This window comes from Maniola hyperantus, chromosome 23, assembly GCF_902806685.2.
Source record: "Maniola hyperantus chromosome 23, iAphHyp1.2, whole genome shotgun sequence".
Taxonomy (NCBI): Eukaryota; Metazoa; Arthropoda; class Insecta; order Lepidoptera; family Nymphalidae; genus Maniola; species Maniola hyperantus.
In genome coordinates, this window is record NC_048558.1 from 8,861,281 (window position 1) to 8,880,974 (window position 19,694).

The 19,694-nt window shown below is 44.0% G+C and overlaps 1 protein-coding gene across 1 annotated transcript in view; it reads right to left on the minus strand.

The window, feature by feature from the left end:
- Positions 1-328: 328 nt before the first annotated feature.
- Positions 329-19,694, minus strand: part of LOC117993096 (zinc finger protein 219) — a 47,231-nt gene continuing 27,865 nt past the window's right edge. The window contains exon 2 of the mRNA XM_034980828.2: positions 329-2,162. Within this exon, the coding sequence (XP_034836719.1) occupies positions 329-2,146 (1,818 nt within the window). The 5' untranslated portion in view covers positions 2,147-2,162. The remainder of the gene's footprint in view (positions 2,163-19,694) is intronic.

Here is a 19,694-nt window from a genome sequence, read left to right on the forward strand (position 1 = left end):
TCTCCCGATCGAAATCGACGTTTCAAAAACTCGTCTCGGACCGACCCAACGTCGAGGAGATAATAAATTAACCGATTCATAAGCGGCAACTTTCCATATATCACCCGTGAATATAATTCTCAATATACGAAGTTAGACTCTGTCAAAAAAAGAGGGCGGGGGGCCGCCGCGCGGGGAGCGCTGGCGGCGGCCGCGGACAGCTCCTCGGGAACGACCTCCTCTCGGCGATCGCTCGAAGGCACACAGCGTTACATGTAGTCAGTACGGCGATCGACGCGCGCCGCGGTGTAGTCGCAGCGGCGTGCGCGGGTCGGGCCGGCCGCGGCGTCTAGGCCGGCGTCAGCGTCAGCGTGACGGTGGCGCGGCGCGTGGCGCGGCGCCGCACCGGCAGGAACACCAGCGCCGGCAGCAGGCTCAGCGCGCCGCCCGCCTCCTCCAGCACGAACGGCTGCATGGTGAGCGGCGCGCGCGGCGCCCGCGGCACGGCCAGCAGCGCGCCCGCGCCGCCGTGCGCGCCGCGCACGTGCGCCTCCAGTGCCGCGAAGCTCTCCGCGCGGAACTCGCAGCGCGAGCACGAGTAGTCCGCCTCGCCCTCGGCCGAGCCGCTGCCCTCGCCGCTCTCGCTTGGCTCGTCGGGCGCGCTCTCGACCTCCGCCTCGGGCTCTGGCTCGGCGGCGCGTTGCGCGTGCGCACGCTCGTGCGCGAACAGAAACGCCAGCACGTCGGTGGTGAAGGGGCAGAAGGCGCATGCGTAGGGTTTGTCACGCGCCAGCAGCTCGAGGGGGCGCGGTGGTGGCGGCGGCGGGCGTGCGGGTGGTGCGTGCTCGGCCAGCAGGTGCGCGCGCAACGCCCGCGGGCCACGAAAGCGCCGCGCGCAAAGGGGGCACGGCTCGGGCGGCGCAGCACCGGGGGGCGCGGGTGGCGCGGGCACACCGTGCGTGTTGTGCTTGTGCACGCGCAGGAAGTACTTGCTACACAGCTCCTTGTGGCAGATGTCGCACGTCACGCCACCCAGCTGCGTGCCGCTCTCCAGCGAGATGCCGTGCATGCGCTGCATGTGCGTACGCATGAAATACTTGTTGCAGAGCTCCTTGTTGCAGATTTCGCAGAAGCTGGAGCCGGCGCCGCCGGAGCGCCGCTCATCCTGCGACGGTGGCGAGGAGGAAGGCGGTCGCGGCGCGTCGTTGGGCTCCTCGGCGAGGCGTTCGGCCGCGAGCTCGTTCAGCTGCGATATCATCGTCTGCAGCTTGCGGAGCTCCTCGCTAGCGGAGCTGGGTGAGGCGCCGCCGCGCTCCTCCACTATCAAATTCAGGGGGCTAGTTTGACCTTCGCGCAGTGCTGCCTCGAAATCCTCTCGATCTTCTCGTTCTCGTTTAATTTCGAGAGGTTCCTCGGTGTCGAACGGCGGAGGCAGCGAGAGAGCGCGTGGCGGGGTCGGCGCAGGTGGCGTGATCGAGTGCGGCGTGAGGACGGGTGGCGTGGCGGCCGCCGGCGAGCGCTCGGCGACGGGCGACCGGTGAGGTGGCACGCCGTGCCTGCGCTCGCGGTGGGTCCGGAGGAAGTATTTGTTGCAGTACTCCTTGCAGCATATCTCGCAGAACGCCTCCGGGTTGGTCACCCCGAGCCGGCGCAGGGCGTCGGGCTGGAAGGCGGACTCGCGCGCGCGTCGCGCCGAGTCGGGCGACAGTCGCCGCGGGGTCCCGCCGGAGTCTTCGTCGGACGCGCGGCGCGGCGGACTAGGCGCGGGCGCGGGCAGGCCGGCGTGCGGCGGCGGCTGGTCGGCGTCGTAGATGCCGTGCTTGTTGGCGCGGTGCGTCTTGAGGAAGTACTTGTTGCAGAACTCCTTGCAGCACAGGTCGCAGTAGGCCTCGGGGTTGAAGATGCGCGGCGGGTCGTGGCGCGGCAGCAGGCGGAAGGCGGCGAGCGGGTCGAAGGTCGGCAGCGCGAGCTCCCCGAAGGCGAGCGCGCTCTTGTAGATGTCCTGCATCTTGGCGTGCAGGTCGAGCGGCGGCGGCTGCGCGCGCGCCGGCGCGGCCTGCTTGCGGCGCTTGCGGCCCGGGCTGCCGCCGCCCTCCGCCTCGCCGCCCGCCGCAGCGCCCGCGCTCTCGCACTCGCGCTCGCGCTTTACCGCCGGCGCCACCGACATGGCGTCACCGCCGCATCTGGAATTTAGACAAAATTTATGTTAGACCTTTCAAGAATAATATTATGTAATCAGCTGATCAGGGTGCCAGGTGTATGGTCGCATCGCTTTGGCCCACTACCACCACCATGTACATCATAGTACATGGTGGTCTGCGGTATACCACCATGTACACGTGGTCCCATTGGTGGGCCTAGTAGTTTAATAAGATCTTTGAACAGATTTACATAAAAATAATTGTTGATACATGGTAGTTTCAAATTTCAAAAGACCCAAAAACTAAAACTTATTTAAAAAGTAGATTCATCAGCAATGGACAATAGTTGAAAAAAATTAAGATGGTACTACGTGTGTAACGATCACGCAAAGCTTCACTTTCATTATCAATAATAATCATGGGGGTTTCGCAACAAATCGGTCTATCTTTTTACTTAGATCTGTGACCTTTTTTTTTCTTTAAATTCAGATACAAGTTAGCCCTTGACTGCAATCTCACCTGATGGTAAGTGATGATGCAGTCTAAGATGATAGCGGGCTAACCTGGAAGGGGTATGGCAGTTTTTATTAAACCCATACCCCTTTGGTTTCTACACGGCATCGTACCGGAACGCTAACTCGCTTGGCGTAGGGTGGTAACTATCCACGGCCGAAGCCTCCCACCAGAAAAATTTAGGAAAAGAAAAATTTAAAAAAGACTTTCAATAAATATTTTTTATTTCGTCGAAAACTATTTAGGAAGGACCGAAGGAAGGATTTAAGATTTGGAGCCATCAAAATTATATTTGGGGGGGGGGGGGGGATCTGACCCTCCACGTCAAGCTAGGTATTTACTAAGGTAAGTTTGGTATCATTTCCGAATAAATCAAGGACACATCACATACCATTCAGAAGAAAAAATCTGTAAAATATAGTTTTCTTTTTTTAATTTGCTTATATTAAAAGAAAAAATAAGTGAGGCCGAAGCCTCCTACAAGACCAGACCAGACCTAAGTCAATTTAGTAAATTCCTACATCAACTTTGAGAATCGAACCTAAGACCTCCCTTATAAGATCACAGCGCTCACTACTGCTCCATGAAGGTCGGCAAGAAGATTCCAATTAGAAAGTCGGCCTCACCTCTGGTCACTCCTAAAGTCTATGGCCTCCTCCATTTGACTCCACTATTATCACTATCTTATCACCATTATCCACAAAAAAAGTCATCCAAAACACCAATCAAAAACGTTCATGTCAAAATATTGACCAATGACGAGCAGTTAGTCGTACAGTTTGATTATTTATTTATTAAAATTAACATATCAAAAGTGTTCAATTTTGAATTCGGTTTTCTAAAAAATCTCAAATTGTTAGAGGTTAACCAATCTCAAGTTGTTTTTTTTTTCGATTTACTAAATACTTTAAATTGTTCGATTTTCCAAACCCACTAATCGCGACCGTTTGAACCGTTCGATTTTCAAAAAAATCGGTGGCACGTGCTACTGGGTGCGCGTGCGTCGAAAACTGGTGTTTTAGGTAAAAACGCGTGCGATGTACTTTTTTTGTGGAAAATATCAAAAATCTCACCCCACCCGAACACCCCTACGAATCAATCGCCTGTTTGGGGGCCGGTGCATTATGTTAGGCGACGGTTACATTCAGCACATTTTTTTTAAATCAGATGTTTCATTGTATAATGGCACTTTATGGTAGAAAAAAAGATAGAAATCAATGGAGGAATCTAATGGAACAGCCCTGAGTCCACAAAGGGCTGTAGCGCAGATTATGATTATGATGATGAATTTGATCGTTTCTGATGAAAGCCAAAAAGATGATTAAATACTCATTTAATTAAAACAAAAGGTCTATATTTTGATGACTGGCGTTTTTGTTTTAGGATTTAAATTGTTTTTTTTTTTTGTTAATTCCGATGCCATCTATTTCATTTTGTCAATTTTGCTTTGCAGCTCTGTTTGTGTCTGTTGACCTACTTGTTTTCCATTGCAATATTTATTTGCAAATTTAAACAGATACAACTCTTTATTCCATAAATTGATTCACTGCATTCAATTCCAAGCAGAACATCTTAAATTTTACTCAAAACTAAGTCCTTTTACCGATGTAGATCAACCAAAAAGCAATATCAACAACCAACGGAACCCTGCGAACATAATAAAGACGTCCATAAAAATCAATCTACCCCCATGTAAGCCGAATCTAATAACAAACAATACATCGCTTTCCTAAAATTTGGAAACACTATCAAAAGGGCGCGGGTTCTGTAAACATCACTATCCCTTTCCCTCTCCTACATAACAACTATATTTGTCTCACTCACACATGTGACGTGATATGTCACTATCTTGCTCTAGCATTTATTTTCTCGCTCGCACAATTATGATTAAGAAAAATAGCGTAATAAATTTAAGTTCAGCCTTCTTTTGAAATATTTTTTTCGCGTTTTTTTTTCTTTTAAGGAAAAATACGGGAAAAGTTGGGGAAGTATTATTTGGCTTATAAACAAACTGCGGCGAGCCCGTTGGCGCCTTTTTTCATTAGTCGTTGTTTTTTTTTGCCTTCCACGAACATAAAGTTTTTATATTAAGTTCAAAAACAAGTTTAATTGCTTTATTAGGTTTGCTTACACAATAACTGGGATGTAAATAAACTGAGGAGCTAGCGAACGAAACGATCAAAAAATCGGACAAGTGCGAGTCGGACTCGCACACGAAGGGTTCCATACCATCGTATAGTAAATGACATTTTTATTTTTATTGATATGGCGGCCATTTTGATTTTTTAATTATTTGTTGTTGTATCGGCACGATTTCAATCACTGAATAATACAATCTTGAATTCATTTCCAAGCAAAACGGCCTATAACAGGCCATAGTTCGTGATTTCAATCAAAACGGTACAATTACAGTAAAAGGTTAAGTCTAAATATATAAAAGGAAAAGGTGACTGACTGACTGACTGACTGATCTATCAACGCACTGCTCAAAGCACTGAACGGATCGGGCTGAAATTTGGCATACATATCGCTATTATGACGTAGGCATCCGCTAAGAAAGGATTTTTGAAAATTCAACCCCTAACGGGGTGAAATAGGGGTTTGAAATTTGTGTAGTCCACGCGGACGAAGTAGCGAGCATAAGCTAGTTATATTATTTTTGTGGTCTGGTCCCAAATAAAAGAATATTTAAGTAAGTATTTAAAGTTTCATTCCGTTTTGTAATCTTCCTATAACAATTAATTTCGTGCAATTACACCGTTTTGTTCGCCAGCCTCAACTTGGAAAGTTCTTCAAATTAAGTATTTTGATTTGTGTAAAAGTTAAATAACTTGTGTCTAACTTGAATATCAGATTTTCAACATCTGTTTTTGGAACAATAAACGTCTCTACAAATAAGTAAATACTAGCTTATGGTCGCGACTATGTCCGCGTGGACTACACAAATTTCAAACCCCTATTTCACCCCCTTAGGGGTGGAATTTTCAAAAATCCTTTCTTAGCGGATGCCTACGTCATAATAGTTATCTGCATTCTGCGTGCCATCCTTCCAGTAGTTTGAGCTATGCGTTGATAGATCAGTCAGTCAGTCAGTCAGTGTGTCAGTCAGTCAGCCACCTTTTCCTTTTATATATTTAGAATTATCCTCAAATTCCTCAGTGCTTGAAGACCAAAGTTTTCAAACAGTGCGCGTTGCCAGTGATAACATACAGGGTGTAACGAGAACGCTGGCAAAAATGAAGTCAGGTGATAGTACTGATGGTTACTGATATGATAACACAAAAAAAAGCGAAAAAAAACCTATAATTTTGTAAAAGCTTACGATATATTGCAAATAAAACCTCCGACTGACGTTAGAGGTCAACGAACGTTTCGTAAGTAGGTCACTCGGAGTCAATGCCGCGTCGTAGGCGGGGCATTGACCCGAGTTTTGCACGAAAAATACTGCTACGTTTGAAAAATACTAAAACTACAAAATGAGGCAAATGGTTATTGGTATTGGACTGTATTTAGGTACTTAGTATAACAATAACGCAAATTTTTTGCTAGCGTTCTGGTTACATCCTGTATAAAGGATCCGAGACATGGTCGCTAACTATGGACCTCATAAGAAAACTCAGAGATACTCAGCGGACGATGGAGAGAGCTATTATCCTTGTAGTTTCTCTACCGATTCCCTATCCCATGGGAATTTCCAAAAAATCCAGCCATAAGGCCGGACTTTATAAAGTAGACGAACGAGGTCTATATTATCAGGAGATCCTTTGTGTAAAATGTCAGCTTTCTAGGTCCAAGGGTCCAAGGGAGTGGGCGTTGATGAGTCAGTCAGTGACTCATGACTTTGCTTTCTGTTATATAAAAATGTCAAACATGTTAAAAACTAATTTAAAAAGTTAATCGACTAATGACTAACATGAAATTAAGTAAGTAAGCTTTATTTTGAACGAAGGTCAAACTTAATTGGCTAAAACGATCGATTGTTTCGTTGCCGATAGCCAAACGGCTGGGTTTACACGACACGTCCAAAGAAGTCATACTTCATTATCATCATGATCAACCCATCGCCGGCTCACTACAGAGAACGGCGGGTGATTACGTATCTCGCGACAGGGTTGCGACAGGCGTAAATCTCGCGATCATTGCTGTCAAAACAGCGGCTAGAGAGAGACAGCAATAGCCACAAAGCAAAATAGGAAGAAGAAGAAGAGAGACAGCAAATGAACTGTCGGATTGCTACTACTGTCGCGTTGCTGTTGCTACTGCAACGTTTTACGTAAACACCCCGCGGGTCTCCTCTGTCACGCATGCTTCGAAAACACCAAAAATTAAAATCGACGCAAGCGTACGTACACAAATTGGCGTATATAGACGTATTGCCCTTCTGTCTTGGACAGTAGAAAACTTAATTTTGGATAACGAAACTCAATAAGTACCTATTTCGTGTCTTGAGTTATTTAAGTGGGTAAATTATTTATATGGCAAAGCGTTTTTTTTTTAACGAAATTTTTGTCTCAAGGGTCGCGACTCGCGCCAGTAATTCGGCTAGGGCTCCGAGTTTGCTTGCGCAAGCTCCGAGTCATTGACAACTTCTTGAGCCGCGCAAAAGATATGGACAAAAATTGTATGGACGCGTGCCGCAGAATGAATGTACAGAGATGATAATAATAAATAATTATATATGTGCAATTTAATAGTAAAATTCTTCTATTTTAATTATCTTCTGTCTCAATATATTATAAAAATGAATCGCTGAATGTGTTGCTGATCGCAAATCTCGAGCACAGCTGAACCGATTTCGCTAATTATTATATTCCTTGAAGTACGAGGATGGTTCTTACGGATAGAAAAATTTAAAAAATATCCTGAAAAAGAATCGACTGTTAGGCGGTACGAAGTTCACCGGGGCAGCTAGTTTTAATATAAAAAAGTCGCATGTTGTTTTGCAGTCGTGGCATTAAGTTTGTGATAAGCTTAAAAAGACTTCCATCGAGGGCCGTAAAGTAAAAAAAAGGGAAAATCTTGGACAAAATCGAATTAAGTTCTTATTTTTTTCAATTATTTTCTAAGACTGCTTTTAAATGTAAATACTTAGTAGAATTTAAAATTCATTGTATATTTTATCTATTTCAATTAATTTAATTATTGGTTAACAAATAAACTATTAATAAACTTAAATCTAAAAAAACAACATTAAATTAAAACTAAAATAAATTAAATTAAATCTAAAACCTCGTCGAGACCACCGCAGCGAGGCATTGTACCCAAGATGCTGGCAGCATTACCCCTTTGGATGGCCAAACTAATTCTTTGACCAAGGTAGCTGCCAGCTCTCGGGTCCCCGGTTGACTCGATAACTCTTTTCGCAATTTCTTCAAAAAGAGCTCGAGCCCCCGGGCCCCACGGCCCCAAGGTCTCCACACCAAAAGGCACGAATACGAAGCTCCCATCGAGGTTTTCATATTTGCGCCTCTTGGCCTGTTCGGGGCCGATGGCCGCTGCACCCGCCATAGAGGAGGTCGCCTGAATGTGGGATGCAGCTAAAGTGTCTACACAAGTTGCATCCCACATGTTGCATATTTTATCTGAATTTATTATAATACCTACCTTTATATTTGTTCTGTTTGGGGCAAATTTTGTCCGTCTCGTTTTCTTTGGCTTTTTCGGAGATTTTATGGCACGAGCTAGTGTTAAGGAGTTCGGAGAAATAAATGAAGTAATAGTTTTCAATACGATATCCCAATAACGAGGGTCTAATAAAGGTTTACGTGTGACATTTACAGGACCCTGCGGACATCGCGATGTCGCTCTTTGGGCCGCCATGTTTTTTTACAAGTTACAATTTGTAAACGTAGTGTATTACATTTTGCAGTTGTTACTTGTTACACAAACCTTTTCTCGGTCAGTTATTCTTTGAGTTAACATTGCTTGAAACATGGCAAAGAATTTTTTTTTTAATTTTATGAAAAATGTACCTACTTTGTCAAAAAATTTATATGTCAGGATTCCCTGACTGGATAATTATGTTGGCTTAACGTATTGTAAACACCTTGTCTTCGGGCAGACGACATCAAGCGAATCGCAAGGACCGCGGGTTCAGGCGGCGCAAGGCAGTGGCGTGTGGAAGTCCCTACAAGAGACCTATGTCCAGCAGCGGACGTCTATCGGTTGATAATGAATGATTTGTCTGGTGGGGACTTCGACCGGCAAAGCCGTGCCGCCATGGTGCCGCCAAGCGATTTTGCGTTGCGGTACGATGCCGTGTAGAAACCCGAGGGGTATACTGCCATACCCCATCCAGGTTAGCCCGCTTCCATCTTAAATTGCATAATCACTTACCACCAGGTGAGATTGCAGTCAAGGGCTCACCTGTATCTGAATAAAAAAAATTACAAAGCTACTATATCCATTTAATGGCGGCTACCATAAAAACGTCTGTTCCACATTAAAAAGCACGATAACAGGTTAAAGAAAACAACGAAATCCATATGATATTGGGCAGACGTCAGTATGGCAAAGGGCAGGCAAGCGCCAGCCACGAATGTGTGTCGTATTGATTTTTCCCGCCGAAAATATGTATTTTTCATTTTTATCGCCAGCCATCACTTTTAAAGATAATGCCTGCGATAAGGTGGAATTAAAAAACCGCCCAAAACGAACGTCGATAGAGACTTTATCGCGGCTAATATTTGGGGATTGTTAGATTTTCCAATTTCCATCATGGTTTGATGGCGGTGATAGGCTAGGGTCTTAGCTTGGGGTCCGGGGTTCGAGTTTGGGCACGCGCGGTGAACTTTTAGGAGTTACTAGCTTATTCCCGCGACTTCGTTCGCATGGACTACATAAATTTCAAACCCCTGTTAATACCCCCGTAGGAGTTGTATTTTCAAAAACCCTTTCTTAGCGGATGTCTACGTCATAATAGCTATCTGCATGGCCAGCCCGATCCGTCCAGTAGTTTGAGCTGTGCGTTAAATGATCAGTCAGTCAGCTTTTCCTTTTATATGTATACCTAGACGTGCGACATAATTTCGTCAAAATCGGTAGAACGGCTGGGGCGTGAAAGTCTAGCAGACAGATGGATTTTTACTAAAATTCTTCTATTTCGGTATCAAATCGAGAATCTTTTAAAAGGAAGATCATAAAGCTATTCATAACATCAAAAGTATGATTCCCTACAAAACTATTGAAGACATGTTACATCATAACGCATGGAAACATCCCAAATTTTCAAACTCAAGTGCTATATTTTTACGCAGTCGTTAAGTTTGAAATATCGGCGGGCGGGGGGGTTATACGGGGGGTTGGGGAGGGTGGGGGAGGCAAATAAAATAAAAATAAAGGCCGACATTTTATAATGGGCACGGGAATGACATGCGGGCGCCGCGGCGGCGGAATGCGTGGAGTCGAATTGACAAATGTCATTCTGTTATGTAAGATGGAATATTTTTCGTATTCGGTTATATTTTTTCCATTCAATTTTCTTCTTTTCTTTTGCGTTTATATCTTGTCCTTTTTCATTTTAGAGCTGAATCAGCTATAAGCATAGCCTAACCTACTTATATTTTTAGCGGCCCATAATATTATGCAACAATATTTTTTGACTTTATTCATCATCATCATTATCATCAACTGATAGAGGTCCACAGCTGGGCATAGGTCTCTTGTAGGGACTTCCACACGCCACGGTCTTGCGCCGCATGAATCCAGCGGCTCCCTGGGACTCGTCTGATGTCGTCTGTCCACCTGGTGGGGGTCCAAATTGTCTTGATTACGTGACTTTCGCACCAATCACAACAAAGCATTCTCCCCTGTCCCCCGCCAACATTTTACGATTTTGTTTTCATGCAAAACCTTGTATATTCGTACTCTTGAGATAGAATTCTCTGTGCTTAAAACGCACTTAGCTCCATAGAGGTGCGTGCCGAGATCGAACATACGACCTCCCGAAAAGAAGGCCGATGTCCTAACCACTAGAATATCACCGCCTAATATAATTATCATCATGTCATTCATGATCAACCCATCACCGGCTCACTACAGAGCACGGGTCTCCTCTCAGAGTGAGAAGGGTTTTGGCCATAGTCTACCTCGCTGGCCAAGTGCGGATTGGCAGACTTCACACACCTTTGAGAACATTATGGAGAACTCTCAGGCATGCAGGTTTCCTCACGATGTTTTCCTTCACCGTTAAAGCAAGTGATATTTAATTAAGTAATTAAAACGGACATAACTCTGAAAAGTTAGAGGTACGTGCCCGGGATCGAACCCCCGACCTCCGATTGGAAGGCGGACGTGCTAACCACTAGGCTACCACAGCTTATAATATAATTATAGAACATGTTAAATCATGAATAGAATAAATATAAGGCCGACATTTTATAATGGAGGACCATAATGGCACGCGGGCGCCAAGCCGGCGCGCTGAGTAGATTCGGATTGACAAATGTCATTTGGCAATTTATAGTTGTATTTTTCGTCTAGTTTTCCTCTTGTGAAATTTTTAAGGGTAACTTGACCTAATTTCCACGATATTCACGATACAAGGAGTCAAATCTAGTCACAATCTAGAGCTTTTGGGGAAATTTTTAGGTTGGGCATAAAAATATAACCTTAAAAATACTTATGTACTAGTAGTAAATATGGGTCTGTCCTGTAAGCCGTTTTGTCATCAATTAGGTATTAAATTCAAGACTCACTTAGAATACTACATCCGATAAGACTAAACGTTCTATCATCATCACCATCATGATCAACCCATTGCCGGCTCACTACTGAGCACGGGTCTCCTCTCTGAATGAGAATCCATAGTCTGCCACGCAGGCCTAATGCGGATTGGTAGACTTCACACACCTTTGATAACATTATGGAAAAGTCTCAGGCATGCAGGTTTCCTCACGAATGTTTGGCTTCACCTTTAAAGCAAGTGATATTTAATTACTTAAAACGCACATAGCTCCGAAAAGTTAGAGGAACCCCCGACCTCCTATTAGAAGGCGGACGTCCTAACCACTAGGCTATCACAGCTTATCCTGGAGGGTAATTACTATTTTGACAACAAACATGAGTCCACGCCACCCCTGTCCGCTCGTCGTGTCACTGCGTATTTATTTTCAATCAGTCGGCACTCCCCCGCCAGGTGCCTACATTTTATAATTATCATTGACAATTGTAACCATTTTTAAAATGGGGGTGATTGGGGGTGATGGATCGTGGTTATGACGTCCGAAATTTCATTTATTTATGACTAGCTTATGCTCGCGACTTCGTCCGCGTGGACTACACAAAGTGTTGAAGGGGAATTGATAACGGGGACAACGGGATAAGTTTTTAATAATTTTATTCAAATCCCGATGTCCCCGTTAACGGGGATACGGCTAACGGGGACAACGGGACTACATGAAATTTCAAACCCCTATTCTCAATAAAATTTCAAAAATCCTTTCTTAGCGGATGCCTACGTCATAATAGCTATCTGCATGTCAAATTTCAGCCCGATCCGTGCAGTACTTTGAGATGTGCGTTGAGAGATCGGTCAGTCAGTCAGTCACCTTTTCCTTTTATATATTTAGATAATAAGTAGCTTCCGCTTTAATAATCAAGTTGTACCTACTAAATTAAAAAAATCAAAAATAAGACTGCCCCGCGAAAAACGAACAAAAAAATTAAATTAAAAATTTGAAAATCCCCCGCGACATAAAATCTCTGATAAGTAAAAAATCATATGTAGATATTATAAATAATAAATATAAAACTTCCAATAAACTTATCATCATCATCAACCCATTGCTGATCCACTATTAAAAACAGGTCTCTCAGAATGGGAAGGATTTCGGCTATAGTCCACCACGCTGACCAAATGCGGTTTCGCAGCATTCACAAATCACACCTCTTTGAGATAGTCGCGAGTGTAGATATTTTAGTTTATTTTAAAAGATGTATTTTTCTCATTTTTCTTAGAGCATTTATCATATCCGGGTCAGTGAACTCTGTAATAGGGCCTGCCCGTTCTCGCCGGAAAATTATGTAAATTCACAAAGTTTAATCTTTTTTAATATATTTCTGGGCCTCGTTCGACGTTAGGTATTTCTTGACTTGCTCTAATTTAAGGGAACTAGTTCTTTTTCTTTTATATACCTAAGTATTTTTTACATTTTTCAGGTCTCGTTGTAAAATAAGGAACCCTTAGGCTTAAGTACAGTTTTGTCAAGTCCGTCTATCTGTCTATCTATATCACAGCCATTTCTAAATATGTTAAAGGAAAAGTTAACTGACAGACTGACTGACAAACTGATGTATCAACGCACAGTTCAAACTATTGAATGGATCGGGATGAAATTTGGCGTAGACGTCTGCTAAGAAAGGATTGGGTGAAAAACTACCCCGGTACTAAAAATACTCCGATGAGAATTTAGCCGTCAGAGATTTAAATTTAGAACTAGGTGATGCCCACGACTTCGTCCGCGTGGATTTAAGTTTTTAAAATCCCGTGGGAACCCTTTGATTTTTCGGGACAAAAAGTAGCCTATGTCCTTCCCCGGGATGCAAGCTATCGCTGTACCAAATTTCGTCAAAGTAAGTTGAACGAATGGGCCGTGAAAGGCTAGCAGACAGACAGACAAACTTTCGAATTTATAATATTATATATTTAATATTTATAATATTATAATAAGTAAAAGTATGGGTGTACTAAAGCGTGAATTAAATCTGAGAAAAGAAAGAAAAGTTCATAAAAGGAAAGAAAATGCAAGTTCGGGAAAGAAATGGGACGTAAAAAAGCTGCCCTAATTTAACCAATTCGTCGCTTTCATACACAAAGCCGATCTCAAGTTGAAAAGTCGCGACAATATGATACAAAATACTGAAAAGACCTTACATTGCCCGGGAAAGTGAACAGAAATAAGACATGAAAAAACCTCGCTTGGTCGTGTGCTGAAAAAAGCCTATTTTTGTTCCATGGGATATAATCTTCTAGATCAGTGTTTTCCAAACAGCCTCAATAGCTCAACCGGTAAAGGAGTGGACTGAGTCATTTAACATGGCTAATAATAATATTAATATTTCACCCCCTTGGAGGTTGAAATTTCAAAAATCGTTTCTTAGCGGATGCGTCATAATAGCTATCTGCATGCCTTTCAGTCCGATCCGTCCAGTAGCTTGCAGTAGTTGTAGTAGCAGTTGAGCTTTGCGTTGATAGATCAGTCAGTCAGTCTGTCACCTTTTCCTTTTATATTATATTTTTTAGATATATTATGAATCCAGTAGGTATAATAGACGCCTAAGATAGTAGCCTCAATACTTTTCAAATCCTCGTATAGCTTTAGTTTTAATTAATTACGTAAACTTGACGACCTCCCTGGCGCAGTGGTGAGCGCTGTGGTCTTAATAGTGGGAGGTCCCGGGTTCGATTCCTGGCAGGGGTTTGGAATTTTATAATTTCTAAATTTCTGGTCTGGTCTGGTGGGAGGGTTCGGCCGTGGCTAGTTACCACCCTACCGGCAAAGCCGTGCCGCCAAGCGATTTAGCGTTCCGGTACGATGCCGTGTAGAAACCAAAGGGGTACGGGTTTAATAAAAACTGCCATATCTCTTCCAGGTTAGCCCGCTATCATCTTAGACTGCATCATCACTTACCACCAGGTGAGACTGCAGTCAAGGGCTAACTTGTATCTGAATAAAAAAATAAAAAAAAAAACTTAAAACTAAATCTAAGTACGCGGGTTCCAAATGCGCCAGGTCTGAGAAGAGTCCACTACTCAGCCAGGCATTCTTTTTATTATCACAACATCATTTAACTAACCAACTCATTCCTAGGCTTTCTTATCCTTTAAATAATCCTTTACATTGTAATAGGATTTTTAAATAAGTTCACGTTTTATGACTTTGTCGAAGGAACCCTAAAAACTGAAAATTCCCTACATCACCAGTATCACACGAGAAACTGAAATGAAATAAAACTCGCACGAAGAAATACACCACACACATCCACAGCCGCCGCCCAATTTATAATATTGTTTTCCTTGAGATATATTTTTTCACTAGTGTGGGGGTTGGGGGGTGGGTGGACCCCCCGACCCCCCCGGACCCCCCCGGTTATTATTAAAGACGTAGACTCACACATTCTTGGCGAAAACCGAGTGTGATTAGATTAATATGGGGTAGGGCTTTGTGTAGATTCGGACGGTCGGTTTAATTGATGTTTGTTTGTTTGTTTGTTTAGAATTGCTAAATTGAAAGGAAAGGAAAATGAAAGAAATACGCCTTTGTTTATCACATTTTACGTATGTTATAAGATATTGGTAGATGGTAGCATTTCTGACTGATCTATGACGCACAGCTCAAACTACTGGACGGATCGAGCTGAAATTTCGCATGCAGATAGATATTATGACGTAGGCGTCCGCTAAGAAAGGATTTTTGATAATTCAACCCCTAAGGAGGTGAAACAGGGGTTTGAAATTTGTGTAATCCACGCGGACGAAGTCGCAAGCATAAGTTAGGATCTAGATAATTTTATTGTCTGGTGGGAGGCTTCCGCCGTGGCTAGATACCATCCTACCGGCAAAGTTGTGCCGCCAAGCAATTTAGCTTTCCGTGAGATGCTGTGTCGAAACCAAAGGAGTATCGGTTTTATAAAAAAACTGCCATACCCCTTCCAGGTTACCCCACTTCCATCTTCAAATCATCACTTATCACCAGGTGAGATTGCAGTCATGGGCTAACTTGTATTTGAATAATTTAAAAAAAACCAGCCAAGTGCGAGTCAGGCTCGCGCACCGACTGTTCCGTACTACAGTCGTATTTTTTCGACATTTTGCACGATAATTCAAAAACTATGATGCATAAAAATAAATAAAAATCTGTTTTAGAATGCACAGGTAAAGCCCTTTAATATGATACCCCACTCGATATAGTTCTCTTACTTCGAAAATTAAAATACTAATTATTAGTTCATGACCACAGTTTAATATTTTTTTTGTGTGATGTAACCCTAAATTCATAATTTTCAGATTTTTAGGGTTCCGTACCTCAAAAGGAAAAACGGAACCCTTATAGGATCACTTTGTTGTCTGTCTGTCTGTCTGTCTGTCAAGAAACCTACAGGGTACTTCCCGTTGACCTAGAATCATGAAATTTAGCAGGTAGGCCGTAGGTGGGTCTTATAGCTGGCTTTAGGGGAAAAATCTGAAAACCGTGAATTTAGGGTTAGATCACACAAAAAAAATTAAATTGTGGTCATAAACTAATAATTAGTATTTTCAATATTCGAAGTAAGTTAACTATATCAAGTGGGGTATCATAGGAAAGGAGCACCTGTGCATTCTAAAACAGATTTTTATTTATTTTTATGCACCATAGTTTTTGAATTATCGTGGAAAATGTCGAAGAAATACGACTGTAGTACGGAACCCTCAGTGTGCGAGCCTGACTCGCACTTGGCCGGTTTTCCGCTTATGTCTGCTATAAGACCAACCCACCTGCCAAATTTCATGATTCTAAGTCAACGCGAAGTGCCCTGGGGACGGGAAGTTATTTGACAGACCGACAGACAGACAGACAGACAACAAAGTGATCCTATAAGGGTTCCGTTTTTCCTTTTGGGGTACGGAACCCTGAACTTTTACAAGCCACCCTCCATTTCCCTCATCGACTCTTGGCCTATTAAATGCTTAATTAGGCTTACAGAAGGAAACCTGTGAGTTTGTTTTTTGAGTTTTAAGTGCTGTCATACACATTATAATGCGATTTGGAGAATCGTTTTACATTACGGAAGCGTTCTGCGGCTTCCTTTACAAATTGCCTACATCGCGACCTAGTACTGATGCTCTCAATTAAATACGTATCTAACACGGAATTCAGAATAAGTTTAGAGGTGGAGAATATAGAGGGGACAACCCTCCACCTCCCATGGCCCCACCAACCTCTCGGTTATATGGGCCGAATCGCGGGAGGGCGCCCGTTCGGTACTTGCTCTTGGCATTTTCCCGGGGCGCCTTCTTGACTCCCTACAAATTATTTTGTCTCTTCCTTGTCCCTTATGCTCACTCTCCCCCCTTGGGGGCTAGACGTCACTAACACAGCTGTGATCTCCGCTGCTGCTCCTCCGTGGTGCCGACCTGGCACCTGTACGCTCCGAGCTGCTTCGCCTCTTATGCCAATGGTGCGCGAATTCCCGTAGCCGGTTGTAGTTCCCCGCCGATGAGACGAGGTCCGTGTAGAAGACCGGCCCCGCTTCCCCGCGTACGATCCCATCCAACATCGTTACTCGCAAGTCCTCATAAAGGGGACACTCCCACAGCACATGGTGCCTATCCTCGTCGCCAAAGCCGCACTCGCACGCCGGGCTCTCGCACAACGTCATCCTATGCAGGCGCGCCCGGAAACAGCCGTGTCCGATGAGGATCTGTGAGGTCTCGTGGTCCGGCGCGACCCAGGTGGCCCCGAGCCTGCCGGATACGTCTGGGAAAAAGCGTCGCAATTCGTCACCCCAAATATAGAGGGGACGTGTGGCCTAACTATGACAACTTTTTTTTTGATTTATAGACTAGAAAGAAAGAAAGAAAAGACGTTTATTTATACAATTGTGCCACACATCACAACTTAAAGCTAAGAGCTGGTTATTCCGGCGCTTCTTCCACCTGAGAACAAGCAAAAGAAGCACCGGAACAAACTGTCATATTGTGTGGCACAACCCGAAAAAAGGGTCCCAGCTCAGCATTATGCTGTATGCCTTGTTGCTAGCATCATCATCATCATGATCAACCCATCGCCGGCTCAGTACAGAGCACGGGTCTCCTCTCAGAGAGGAGGGTTTTGGCCATAGTCTACCACGCTGGCCATGTGCGGATTGGTAGGCACATATAGACTAGCGGTGGGCTGCAATCGGACCTGATGGCAAGTGATGATGCAGCCCAAGATGGAGCGCGCTTGCCTAGAACTTGCAAACTAAGGGGTATGAGGCGGGGGCACACCCGCACGTCACCCGCGCTCGTCCGCACTGGGTTAGGGCGGTGGATGTGCGGGTATGCGGGGCATTCCCTCCCATATTGCCATCTCGATCTGTCGCTTACTATTTATTTATTATTATTATTATTTATTATTTATTTATTATTTAATTAGAACGGCCATAAAGCCAATTACACTAATTAAACTACGAGTACAAACTAACATAAACATACATACAAAAATTGTTAAAATTATAAATTTTAAAAAGCAAAATTATAAATTTTCACAAAAGTGCAAAATCTGACCCATGAGGTCAGCCCATTTGTCAGCAAATATGTCACAGCGAGGGGACTCCTTCAGCAGCGCGTTGAGCGCAGCCAAAGTGCGCGGTATGGGTGACCTGGAGCGCGCTACCGTGCGACTAAACGGACTTACGAAAAATTTGGAGCGGTGGCGGAGATAGCTGTAATTAGAGGGTGCATAAACGCAGCAGAGCTTGTTGTGTAGTTCAGAGCAGTCGATCACACCCCTAAGAATCTTGCAAATTGTACCAATACTATACTTAGCTAATAGTTACAGGTGCGGAATCGAATCCCCAACCTCCCGAATAGATTATATGTACATATATAAATACTAAGTAGCTGATTCTCGCAACTTCATCCGTGTGGATTTAGGTTTTTAAAAATCCCGTGGAAACTTTTGAACTTTCCGGGATAAAAAGTAGCTAACCTCACTCTCCAGTCTTTAACTATACCCACGCAAAAAATGACGTCGTCGGTCCGTTGCTCCGTTGACGTGATTGAAGGACAAACCAATAAACCAACAAACAAACACACTTTTGCAATTATATTTTATAAGATATATTTTAGAGCCTCAATAGCTCAACGGTTAAGGCGCGGACTGAAATCCGAAAGGTCGGCAGTTCAAACCCCACCCGTTGCACTATTGTAGTACATACTCGTACGCTTAGTTCGAGGGGAAACGGAAATATTATTCACTAGCTTATGCTCGCGACTTCGTCTGCGTGGACTACACAAATTGAAGGTGGTGAAGAAGGTGAAATAGGGGTTTAAACCCCTATTGCACACCCTTAGGGGTTGAATCTTAAAAATCCTTTCTTAGCGGATGCCTACGTTTAGTTCTATAGTTAGATAACTATTATGACGATTAGCATGCCAAATTTCAGCCCGATCCGTCCAGTAGTTTGAGCTGTGCGTTGATAGATCAGTCAGTCAGACAGTCGCCTTTTCCTTTTATATAATATATAGATATAGATGATTAGCATGGCTAATATCTAAATATATAAAAGGAAAAGGTGACTGACTGACTGACTGACTGACTGACTGACTGACTGACTGACTGACTGATCTATCAACGCACAGCTCAAACTACTGGACGGATCGGGCTGAAATTTGGCATGCAGATAGCTATTATGACGTAGGCGTCCGCTAAGAAAGGATTTTTGAAAATTTAACTCCTAAGGGGGTGAAATAGGGGTTTGAAATTTGTGTAGTCCACGCGGACGAAGTCGCGAGCATAAGCTAGTTCTTTTATAAAAAAATAATGTGAGTACCTAGTGTGGAAAATTGTGTGTACAGACCTTTCTTTCTTTGTAAGATACAATATTCAATGACACACGCGAGTAAGACACGGGTATCAAAATAACCGCAAAGTTGAAGGACCCTCTGGCCATAATAAGGAAAATCTTTTATTATTATCGCTATTGAACAACTACTAGTCCGAGAGCCCATAGCAAGTCTGCAGAAGATGCTTGAACACACTTGCCAGTCGAACAGTGGTTGGATCATCATCATTATCATCATCAGCCTGTGGACGTCCACTGTTGGATATAGGCCTTCCTCATCCAGCCACTTCCCGCCAGCCTCTTTATATCGTCGGTCCATCGTGCTGGAGCGCGTCCCACACTACGCTTGCTTAAACGCGGTCTCCACTCAAGTACTTTCCGGATCCAACGTCCATCGCCTCTACGACAGGCATGACCTGCCCACTGCCACTTCAGCTTGCTAATAGTTTGGGCTATGTCAGTGACCCTGGTTCTCAGAAGAGGTTCGCAGGAGAACCAGGCGTGGTTGGATCGCGAGAGAAAAAATCCCATCCT